Source organism: Scyliorhinus torazame, chromosome 4 (genome assembly GCF_047496885.1).
Source record: "Scyliorhinus torazame isolate Kashiwa2021f chromosome 4, sScyTor2.1, whole genome shotgun sequence".
Lineage (NCBI taxonomy): Eukaryota > Metazoa > Chordata > Chondrichthyes > Carcharhiniformes > Scyliorhinidae > Scyliorhinus > Scyliorhinus torazame.
In genome coordinates, this window is record NC_092710.1 from 251,737,140 (window position 1) to 251,749,618 (window position 12,479).

General features: G+C 50.3%; 1 protein-coding gene across 1 annotated transcript in view; it reads right to left on the reverse strand.

Annotated features, from left to right (window-relative positions):
- Window positions 1-2,654: 2,654 nt before the first annotated feature.
- Window positions 2,655-12,479, reverse strand: part of LOC140410880 (G-protein coupled receptor family C group 6 member A-like) — a 31,186-nt gene continuing 21,361 nt past the window's right edge. The window contains exon 7 of the mRNA XM_072499645.1: window positions 2,655-6,023. Coding sequence (XP_072355746.1) covers window positions 4,969-6,023 — 1,055 coding nt within the window. The 3' untranslated portion in view covers window positions 2,655-4,968. The remainder of the gene's footprint in view (window positions 6,024-12,479) is intronic.

Consider the following 12,479-nt stretch of genomic DNA (forward strand, 5'->3'; position numbering starts at 1 on the left):
GCAGACTCGATGGGCCGAATGGCCTCCTTCTGCACTGTAAATTCGATGATTCTATGATTCATCAGGTGAAACATCACCTGAGGAAGAAGCAGTGCTCCGAAAGCTAGTGATTTGAAACAAACCTGTTGGACTTTAACCTGGTGTTGTAAGACTTCTTACTGTGCTCACCCCAGTCCAACGCTGGCATCTCCACATCATGGCTACTAAATATGGAGATAGGGCAGGAAATTAACTGGTCAACCATGATCAAATTGAATGGTGGAGCGGGGCTCGATGGATTGAATGGCTTAGTTCTGTTCCTATGTTCCCATGCTACCTTCTCTTGCAAAGAGAAACCTGCAACAGCTTAGCTCCTGAGCCAACTGGAATCAGCCATTCCTCAGTCTGTGCAATTTCTAAAGTGAATTTACCCATGGCTAGGTGTAGTACCCCCTCTATACTGCACTCTTAACTTACCTTCCTCTTTTGCTCCTGCTTTCCTTCAATTGGAAAAAAAAACCTGGATATAGAGTTTCATTGATGTGATTGTAGTTGAGGGTGAAGTAATGGAGCCCAGAGCAGAAAGTGTATAAGTGGATGGTAAAGCAAATGTTAGCAGCAATTAACTGAGAGAAGTTAGTGAGCTTTTGGTGAAATTTGTGTGGTAATTGCTGAGACATTTTCCTTGCAATGGTGGTCACCTGTATTAAGTGGGCATGATTGTTCAACATGAATAATAATAATAATCCTGGTGTCACAAGTAGGCTTACATTCACACTGCAATTAAGTTATTGTGAAAATCCCCTCGTCGCCACACTACGGTGCCTGTTCGGGTACACTGAGGGAGAATTCAGAATGTCCAATTCAACTAACAAGCATGGAATGAACCTCATCAATGATAGTGAATGGGATGGATGATATTACAACATTAATTAATGCCTCATTAAAATATGCTCACCCATTATGGATCCAATGGGTCCACCACTGGATGAGAAACATTTCTGAAATATTAAACTGTGTACACACTTGGTGCAACATTTTCACCTTCCTAGAACACTTCTGAAAGTCCAGGTCCACAAGAGAAAAATTGGGGCTATTATATGCCACATTTAAATCCTAATTTCATTGTATTAAGCGGTGCAGTACTATTAATCTGATAAAGAAGAAAGATTTTCACATTTTCTGTCTGCTCATTTACAGTTGCTTAATTCTAACACATTTAATTTCAGAAAGTGAAGAATTTCAGTGCCTCCAGCTTTCAAATAATAAATTTGAGTGACAATCATCTGTGATTTCTCTTAAAATTCTTCTAATCGATTGCCATGACTTCAGTGGAAAAGTAGTGGAGACCCAGAGAAAGTGTGAACAGCTAAATTTGGTCAAGTTTGCTGCTTCTCCAAATTCCCACTAATCATTTACTGAAGCAACAGTAAGGGATGAACCCCTGTGGAAATCTTCACCAATACGAATATCAGAACATCTATGATAAATGCCTTCTGGAGATCTGTGTGTTTTACTGGTGGTATTATAAGATCACATGACCTATTGGAAGATCAGTCGTGATTGCTACCTGACAATGAAGGAGTGTACGAAATCTGTGGAGGATTTGGCCACTTGCACAAAGAGGCCGAGGTAGTTCTCTTTCAAAGTCTAAGGTTTCCATTAAGTTTAGTGAAGATGGTAAAACACAAGAATGCAATTATGGCAAACTAAACGTGGCAAATTTTAACACCAAGATTCAGGGACAATCGCTCTCGAGAGATAACACTTGAGTGGTCTCGTGCCAAACTCTCAATTTCTCAAATATACAATTTAAGCCTCGATTATAATCATCCATTTGTTCTTTCGGAATAATGGGGTCCCTTCCTTTTTGAATCTGTGAACCAATTATTTTTTTTGTCACATTCCACAAAAAGATGAAAGCAGATAACAATATGTTTCCCATATGTCATAATCTTATAAATATGATTCAGGGCTTCTCAGTACTCAAACATATTTGGATTTGTTTATTGTCACACGTACCGAGGTGCAATGAAAAGTATTGTTCTGTGTACAGTCCAGACAGATCATTCAATACATGAAAAAAAATAGGGCTTACATAAATACACATATTGGGGAGTTGCTACTGGAACAAGATGTAACGTTTAGCTGAAAGTTGAAAGTCAGTGCAAGGATTGTAAGCTGCATTTCTTTTTAGAGGAATGTCATGTGGAGTGCAGGTACTTTGACAAAGGACAAAAGGAAAGGTGGGAGGAAGGGCATGCACTTAATATACTATATCACCTTGAGGTGTCCACTTTAGATTGACAGTAATAGAATCCTTTGGATGCATGTTTTGTATTAATTCAGCTGACTGGAGATGAGGGCGATACAGAGGGAATCATGTGCCAAAGGAAAGGGACACAAAAAAACACTTAAGGTCCTATTAGCATGTTTCCCAGAGTGGACGGGGAGTTGGTGCAGGGATTGGGACCCCTATTGGGTTGAGGGAGATAGGGTGGAGGCATGGGCTTGAGTAAGGTGTTCTTTCCAAGGGTCAGCCAGGTGCTCATACTCCGTGAGCCCAGTGTGGTGTTGGCCTTTAGGGTATGGGGGCTGTGGAAGCAGAATTTGAGACTGGAGGATGCCTCAGTGTGGGCACCCATCTGTGATAATCATAGGTTTGCACCGGGGTGGCTGGGTGCGAGGTTCCGGGGCTGGCGGCGGGCATGGATTGAGAGATTCGGGAACCTGTTTGTAGGGAGCAGCTTTGTGAAATTAGAGGACCTGGAGGAAGAGTATAAGCTGCCTAGGGGGAATGTTTTCAGATCCAGAATGGTCCGGGATTTTGAGAGGAGAGGGATGCCATTCTTTCTTGGGTTGCCGCCCTTGGAGCTGCAGGATAAGGTGTTTTCAAGGGAGGGGATAGGCGAGGGGAAGGTGTCTGAGGTCTACAAGGAGCTGGTGGGATTGAGAGGGAGCCCTGAGGGGGACATTATGCGGAGGGGATGAGGAGCTGGGAGAAAGGGGTAAGGTGGAGGCTGGGATTTGGGAGGAGGCTCTGCCGAGGATGAATACATTCTTGTGTGCGAGGCTCAGTCTTATTCAGTTTTAAATAGTTCACAGGGCACATATGACAGTGGCAAGGTTGAGTTGGTTCTTTGACAGAGTAGATAGAGAACAGGTATGCTGGGAGACCCGCGAACCATGTCCCCCTATTTTGGGCATGTCCAAAACTGAAGGGGCTCTGGCAGGGGTTTGCGGACATAATGTCTGGGGTGTTGCAGGTGAAGGTGGTCCCGAGCCCAGAGCTAGAGATATTTGGGGTGGTGGGTGAGCCGGGAGTCCAAGGGGCGAGAGAGGCCACTGTTTTGGCCTTTGCCTCCCTGATAACCCGGAGACGGATTTTGCTTGGGTGGAGGGACCGAAAACACGGGTGTGGGTGAGCGACCTGGCAGAATTCCTGAAGTTGGAGAAGGTCAAGTTCGTCCTGAGGGGGTTCAATAGATAGGGTCACTTAGAGGTGGAAGCCGTTCATTGACTTCTTTAAGGAGGATTGAGGTGGCAGCAAGGGGAGTGGTGGGGAGGAGGGATTAAGGGGATTAAAATGGAGAAGGTAGGGAAGGAGAAACGGGGTAAGGTGGGGGGTGGGGGGATGGGTGTTGTTATGTATTATGTTATAATTTTACTTCTGCTTTCATTTGTTTTGTTGTTTGTTTATGCAAGTGCCTGAATAAAATATTTTTTTAAAGATCCTATTAGAATAATATACACTTCATTAATGGAGACACTTGTCATCTCTCAACATGAGAACATCGCCTGTATTAGGTATCCAAGATGAAATTCATCATACATTGAAGCCAAAGTAAAAGTCTGCGCTTTCACATGGTGATTTAATCAGATATAAATTACATTGCAATCTCATGAAATTGTACAATTGAAGTGCAGTTAAGGGAGCTCTTGCAGCCACAGTGTGATGCATTGGGCTCTCAGACTCACACTGCTGCTTCCTGAGATCTCAGATTCATTGCCAATTAGTGAAAGCTGCAGCTGAATGAATTAGTAAAATCTGAGCCTATTTGGTGAGATGTTAGAATCTCCCTATTTCTTATTGAGACCTCGGCATCACTCTATATTTGATGAGATCTCTGATTCTTGGTGTTGCCAAATGCAGCACGATTACAGATGCACCATAGAAAGCATCCTATCTGGCTGCATCACAGCCTGGTATGGCAATTGCTCGGCCCAAGATCATAAGAAACTACAGAGAGTCATGAACACAGCCCAGTCCATCACGCAAAACCGCCTCCCATCCATTGACTGACTACACCTCCCGTTGCTTTGGGAAAGAAGGTGCTTCCATATTGAAGCATCCTTGCGGGTATATTGGGACTGTTTAATGGACCAGGGCCAGGCATGACTCGGTGACTGGAGGGGTAACCTCCCTAGCAGCACTTTTGGGGTGGGGGGGGGGGAACAGTCATTGCTGCCAGTGGATCCCTCTGGGCCATTGACCAGCCAGAAATGGCACCCAGCCCCCTCCCCAGGAAGCCATCGGGAGGCCACATCGATGATCCTGGGGATCACCCAATGTGGCATGTGGTGGGGGGAGCTCATGGAAATACTGGTGGGGATGTTAATTGGCCATTAGTAGGCTAGTTAATTGGATTAATTGGTCGGCTGGCATCTGAGCCACTGCCATTCCTGCTTCTGGGAATATCACCTGGCACCAAGAAAATGTTGGGCTTCCTTCCATTGCCTTCTGCTGCCACTTTATGAATCCTGCCACCACTCCACCTGTTCCTGGAGGACTGTTAAAATCCTGTCTGTGGCCATGGGTGAGTTCTGTCACTTGTCCCTCACCAAATAATATATTGTGTATACTGTGAATCTCAAGTTTTCTTTTGATTGTGTTTAGAAAGAAGTTAAGTTATTCATATTCCGATATCTAAATATTCTAGTTGCCGATGTGTTTTAAACCAAAATCTCAATGTCCAGAGTTCTTATCCATTACCAGCTTTTATGCCGATTTCTCACACAAGGTTGAGTGAAAGTTGGTTTCTGTTCACCCTTGGATGTATTGACAGATGAAGGTGCACCCGGTGCAGCCCACAAGGATCCACCAAAGACTGAACCTTCTGAACAAGTGACTGGATCACGGCTTTTATAATGCTCCCTCAGATTCTGAATGAATACCTCACGTGTGCATGAATCTTTCTTGAAACAAATCATGTAGCACTTTGGAAAGAAATGGCAGCATAAGATGCCATAGTTTGATGCTAAAATTGCAACCACTTCAACAGCTGGGAGATATTGATCATCAGTGTTGACATATGCAGGGACAAAAGAAATCCATACAATTAAGTAAATGAGCATGCTGAATGTGATAAACCTGGCCTCGTTGTAGATGTCTGGCAACTTCCTGCCCATAAATGCGAGCAGGAAACAAAACATTGCAAGTACAGCTATGTAGCCTAACATGACACCAAATGCCACGTTGGAGCCTTCTTCACATTTTAGTAAAATTATTTTAGGTATATCATAACTTTTTACAGGATGAGGTCCGTTAAGTGTCAACCACAGTGCACAAATCATTACTTGGATTAGATTACATGTTGCCAGGATCGCCATGGGTTTAAACAAACTCATCATTGTTTTACGGTTAACAGGATCAAGCTTAAATGCCAGAATGATCTTAAAAGATTTGATCAAGATCCAGGAAACACAAATAGTAAAACTTATGCCAAAGAGTGGCTGTCTAATGTAGCAGCCATAGCTTGTTGGTTCACCGATAAAGAATCCAGTGCTTACAAAGCTAAGGAGCAATGAGAGAAGTATTACATAACAGAATGGACCTCCAATCGACTTCAGTACAGGAGTGTTCAATTTCTGCCTGAACATTATAGCAATGACAATTGTTATAATAACACCCAAACTAGCAAAAACTACCAGGACAATTGCAAACCCATTGTTCCATCCAAAGAATTCTGTGCTTCGGTCATTGCATGTTGAACTTCCAGAATCAGACCACTGTTCACCTGAACATTTTAAGCAGTTGTTCATATCTGCGATGGAATAAAAAATCATCGTTAGCATTCAGAGACATCAAATTAACGTGGAAAAACTATTAGAATTGTCATTTTTGCAGAAAGTAGTCGTAGGCTGCTTCCATGTTTTGTGATTAATTTCTGAAGTATCTCTATGTTCTGTGCAAATAAATGATATTGCATCCAGAAGGCTACTAAATAATTGTAGATGAAGGAGTTAATTCACATCACCATAACCCACCCAGACAATAATTTGCATTGTGTCTGGTTACTTCTATTAACAGGTTTAGTAAATTATTTTAAATTTTAATTACTCAGTGTGAAGAAGGTCTAAATTTTGACCAGGTTTAGTCAATGTAATGATCCACAAGAGGCAGGGGTTCCATCACTACACCAGTATTTATTTGCAATAACTATATACAAGAGCAGCTCCAAACAGTGCTGCTAGCATTCCAGTCAACTTAAGACTGCCTCACAAAGCCTACACAGGTGCTTATATGGGGCCCCTCAATGAGCTATCATTGAGGGAGCTCATACTCCAATTGGCCAACCAATAATGCCAATTGGAGGTCATTACACCCCTCCCTCTTTCCCTCCCCCTCCCCCCCCTCCCCCTCCCCCCCCTCCCCCTCCCCCCCTCCCCCTCCCCCTCCCCCCCTCCCCCTCCCCCTCCCCCTCCCCCTCCCCCCCCTCCCCCCCTCCCACTCCCCCCCTCCCCCCCTCCCCCCCCTCCCCCCCTCCCCCCTCCCCTCCCCCTCCCCTCCCCTCCCCCTCCCCTCCCCCTCCCCCTCCCCTCCCTCCTCCCCCCCTCCCCCTCCCCCTCCCCCCCCTCCCCCCCTCCCCCCTCCCCCTCCCCCTCCCCCTCCCCCTCCCCCTCCCCCTCCCCCCCTCCCCCCTCCCCCTCCCCCTCCCCCCTCCCCCCCTCCCCTCCCCCTCCCCCTCCCCCTCCCCCCTCCCCCCTCCCCCCTCCCCCCCCTCCCCCCCTCCCCCCCCTCCCCTCCCCTCCCCCCTCCCCTCCCCCTCCCCCCGCCCCCCCTCCCCCCTCCCCCTCCCCCACCTCCCCCCGCCCCCCTCCCCCCCCGCCCTCCCCTCTCCCCCCTCCCCCCGCCCCCCTCCCCCTCCCCCCGCCCCCCCCTCCCCCCTCCCTCCCCCTCCCCCCTCCCCCTCCCCCTCCCTCCCCCCCCTCCCTTCCCCCCCCTCCCTCCCCCCCTCCCTTTCCCCCCCTCCCTTCCCCCCCCTCCCTTCCCCCCCCTCCCTTCCCCCCCCTCCCTTCCCCCCCTCCCTTCCCCCCCCTCCCTTCCCCCCCTCCCCCCCTCCTCCCCCCTCCCCTCCCCCCCTCCCCCCTCCCTTCCCCCCCCTCCCCCCCCTCCCCCCCCCTCCCTCCCCTCCCCCCCTCCCCCCTCCCCCCCCTCCCCCCTCCCCCCTCCCCTCCCTCCCTCCCTTCCCCCCCTCCCTCCCCCTCCCTCCCCCCCCCTCCCCCCTCCCTCCCCCCCTCCCCCTCCCTCCCCCTCCCTCCCTCCCTTCCCCCCCCCTCCCTCCCTCCCTCCCTTCCCCCCCTCCCCCCTCCCTCCCTCCCAGACAGGAATTTGCACAGGCATGGTTTGTGAAGACAGCTGGACATTTAAATCATCACTGTCTCCACTGAAGTGGGATTTTGGGAGGCTCAGGAGTGTGAAATCCAGAGTGTGCAGACCAGACTAGGTAAGAACTGGTCTGAGGTTGGATTCATTTGGATAGCCAGGGTACTTCTTTGGAGAGATATGGTATCCCTTTGAATAATAGTCCCAGGATACCTTTAGAAGAGATAAGGCATCCTTCAGGATTGTTAAAATTAAACATGACGCATAAAAAGTGTATGAGCACAATGGAACTATCAAAGCTGTTAATCTGTCAAAGAACTGTCAAAGCTGCCGAATAACTGTCAAGCTATCAAAGAATTGTTAAGCTGTCAAAGGACTGTCAGGCTGCTAACAAACTGAAAATTAATTGGAACTGTCAAAATTGTAAATTGATTTAACTCCGCAAGGCTTTAAATTTATTTTTAAAAGTCAAAAGAGTTCAAAAGTATCAGTGCTTGATATTTTATTCTGTCCATTTGTATAAGCCTAAGGTCTATCATTGCAAGATTTGTGATGTGATGACTAATTCTATAAACTAACATTATCACAGTGGGGTGCCTGTTAAGTGAGCAGTTTGATTGATAGTTCCGTGTTTAGAGAATGGAAACAGAGAAAATAGGAGCAGGAGGAGGCCATTCAGCCCTTCAAGCCTGCTCTGCCATTCATTATGATCATGGCTGATCATCCAACCCAGTAGAATCTTTACAGTGCAGAAGGAGGCCATTCGGATCATTAAGTCTTCACCAACCCTCTGAACAAGCACCCTAACAAGGCCCTCTCCCCCCACTCTATCCCTGTAACTCCATAACCCCACCTGACCTTTTGGACACTACGGCAATTTAGCGTGACCAATCCACCTAACCTGCACATCTTTGGACTGTGGGAGGAAACCGGAGCACCCGGAGGAAACCCATGCAGACATGGGGAGAATGTACAAACTCCACACAGTAGCCTAATCCCCGCCCCCCTCCATATCCTTGGATCCCCTTTGCCCCAAGTGCTATACCTAACTGCTTCTTGAAAACATACAATGTTTTGTCTTGAATTGCTTCCTATGATAATGAATTCCACAGGCCGACCACTCTCTGGTATTGTAGTGAAGAAATTTCTCCACATTTCTGTCCTAAATGGCCTATCCCTAGATATCCAAAGTATCTTCAGACTTTGACCCCTGGTTTTGAACACCCCCACCATCGGAAACATCCTTATTGCATCTACCCTGTCTAGTCGTGTTAGAATTCTATAGGTTTTTATGAGATTCCCCCCTCATTCTTCTGAACTCTAACGAATACAATCCTAACCGACTCGATCTCTCCTCGTACGTCAGTCCTGCCATCCCAGGAATCAGTCTGGTAAACCTTGGCTGCACTCCCTCAAGAGCAAGAACATCCTTCCTCAGATAAAGAGTCCAAAACTGCACACAATATTCCAGATGTGGCCTCATCAAGGCCCTGTATAATTGCATCCCGACATCCCTGCTCCTGTACTTGAATCCTCTTGCAATGAAGGCATTTCCTTTGCCTTCTTTACCACCTGCTGTACCTGCATGCTTATCTTCAGTGACTGGCGTATTAGGGCACCCAGGTCTTATACATTTCTCTCTCCTAATTTATGGCCATTCAGATAATAGTCTGCCTTCTCGTTTTTGCCACCAAAGTGGATAAATTCGTATTTCTCCAAATTATACTGCATCTGCCATTCATGTGCCCACTCACTCAACTTGTCCAAATCATACTGAAGGATCTTTGCACCCTCCTCACAGCTCACCATCCTACCCAACTTTGTTCATCTGCAAATTTGGAGATATAACATTTGTTCCCTCATCTAAATCATTAATATAGATATTGTGAATAGCTGGGGTCCCAGCACCGATCTCTACGGTACCCCACTGGTCACTGCCCGCCATTTGTAAAAAGACCCATTAATTTCTACTCTTTGAGTGCAATCAATTGAGAGAGGTATCAAGTGCTGTTGTGGGTGCGACTTCCCGAGCGCTTCCCGACAGCTGGTCCTGTGAGACCGTGGCCGGTACCTAAAGGCAATTAGTGCAGGAAATGATCCGCCATGAGCATCACAGATGTAATGGCCACCCACCCCATCAGCAGATCTGCCTGGACTGCGCCCGGCCTCTCCCTGCTAACAAGGCGGAGCAGCTCATATACTGCTCCCTCCCAACACACTCCAGTCAGCACACAGCCATGTCACCATGGAGACCTGCACCGGGGCTACCAACCTGGCCAGGCCGCTTGACACCAGGGGCGGGATTCTCCGACCCCCCCGCCGGGCCGGAGAATCGCCGGGGGCTGGCGGGAATCGCGCCGCGCCGGTTGGCGGCCCCCACCCCCCCCGGCGATTCTCTGGCCCGCGATGGGCTGAAGTCCCGCTGCTTGAATGCCTGTCCCGCCGGTGAGAATCAAACCACCTCTTATCGGCGGGACAAGGTGGCGCGGGCGGGCTCCGGGGTCCTGGGGGGGGGCGCGGGACAATCTGGCCCCGGGGGGTGCCCCCACGGTGGCCTGGCCCGCGATCGGGGCCCACCGATCCGCGGGCGGGCCTGTGCCGTGGGGGCACGCTTTTCCTTCTGCCTTCGCCATGGTCTCCACTATGGCGGAGGCGGAAGAGACCCCCTCCACTGAGCATGCACGGGGATGCCGTGAGCGACCGCTGATGCTCTCGCGCATGCGCCGCACGGCAAAGTCATTTCCGCGCCAGCTGGCGGAGCACCAAAGGCCTTTCCCGCCAGCTGGCGGGGCGGAAATCAGTCCAGCGCGGGCCTAGCCCCTCAAGGTGAGGGCTCGTCCCCCCAAGATGCAGAGAATTCCGCATCTTTGGGGTGGCGCGATGCCGGACTGATTTGCGCCGTTTTGGGCGCCGGTCGGTGGACATCGCACCGATTGCCATCAGTTCAGGCAGTGTGACCAGGAGGACCTCAGTCCAGTGCAGGAAGAAGACCAACGACCTCCACTGGGCCGCATGGGTAATTGACACCGGCCCCCTGGCATTGGTGCCGCCTGCTATCCTCCTGACACCACCCCCCCCCCCCCAACAACCGGCTGGCAGTTGGCACCCCCCTCCCCTCCCCCTCAGCATAATACTGCGCCCGTGCACCAGCACACACTAGCACCTCCCCAGCACAAACCACCCATGCGCAGCAGTGGTACCCGCACATGTCTCCCACCATAGACCACCCCCTGGTACACGATGCCCTCCCTTTGTCCCCATAGGAGAAGTTGGCACATAATAGGTGGGAATGGGCCTAGATGGGCAGCAAGGAGCCGGACATCTCAGTCCTCACCCCTATGAGGAACGGGCCCTGGAGATCACGGGATTTAACCAAGGATAGAGCAGTCACCAACAATGAGGTTGGCCTGCGCCGCAGATGTGGGAATCCACTGCCCCTGCACCCAGCTGACCTGTCTCAAGTGAGTTCATGTCAGACAAAATTATCCTTACTCATGTTCATTATCTCGCAGGATCTCCACTTGATGGGGCAGGGCTGTCCAGGTTGCCCCCCTGCTTTCCAGGCAAAGACCTCAGAGGAGAGCTTTGAGGATGCCACCATCAATGCATCATAGCTGTCATTCCCCTCCCTCCACCAGCGCAGAGACGTACACCTCAGTGGGTGACACTAGTGGATAGGCTTCTCGGGCACAATCTGATAAGCAACACACAGTTGTTGACGCAGGGGGCTCTGGAGTTCACTCTAGATGCCACTCATCCCATGGAGTCAGCCAGGTCCCCATTGGCACCGGCCATGAGGAGGGAGTGCTGGAGGCCGACTCGGAGCCTTCCACCAGAGAGACGATGGAGATTTGCAATTCTTCTGAGGCCCCCCAACCCCCTTACGCCAGCATGTCTCAAGGTCAGTCAGCAGGCAGGACAGGGTGGCATGACAACGCCAGTGTCACCAGTAATGTGGTCAGGCCCTCCAGAGGATGCGCACCAGGGGCATCAAAGGCCACCGGGTTCGAAAAGCAGCAGACTGCCTCCACCTCCGATATGCATCCTGGGGACACAACTGGCATAGCGGCAGAGCATGGAAGTTTAAGAAGATTGAGGACCACTGAGTGGGCACTGGGGATGGGAGGTGGGCCTCTGTTCCCACCCCCCCACCCCTAGATTAGGAACCTTTGTTGCAGACCACATGAAGGTGATGGGTATGTGCCCGCTGTCAGCAGAAAGACAGGAGTCAGACTACAGCATAGACTGAGAAACACCAGAGGTTACCTCACAGCGAGTTATCATCACTCTCCTGCCTTGTACAATGACCCGCTGACAATGCCACCATAGTCCCATCACCCTGGAGTGATGTTACTCAGTCCCTGGGAAGGTGGAACTGGGTGGGAGGGGGGGCCAATGGTCTTCAGGCATGCCAGACCCTCGCTGCCATCGCCTCTCCTCCTTCCCTCGGCTGCTCCCACGGGTCCTCCCCCGGGCTCATCCTCCAGCACCCCCCTGGTCCGGCCCCTCTTCATCCTCCTCAGACAGGGCCGCATGTCCCCCCTCCTCCTTCTTCAGCCAGGTTGTGGAGGGCACATTAGACCAGGACAAAGCGGGAGAAACTCCGGGGGGTGTACTGCAGTGCACCACCAGAGCGGTCCAAGCTTCAGAACCGCATTTTGAGCATTACGATGAATCTCTCAGTGACAGTATGGGTGGTAACATCCGTCTCGGTCTCCATGCTGGCATCATCAACCAGGACCTCAGAAGGTATCACTCATCCTCCAAGAATTGATCCATCATCCTGGGGTGGTCCCCAAAGATGACAGGGATTTCTGAGTGTCCCAGGATGTAGCTGTCATGCACACTCCCTGGGAAACGTGCACATGCATGCATGGCTTTGAGTTGGTGGTCG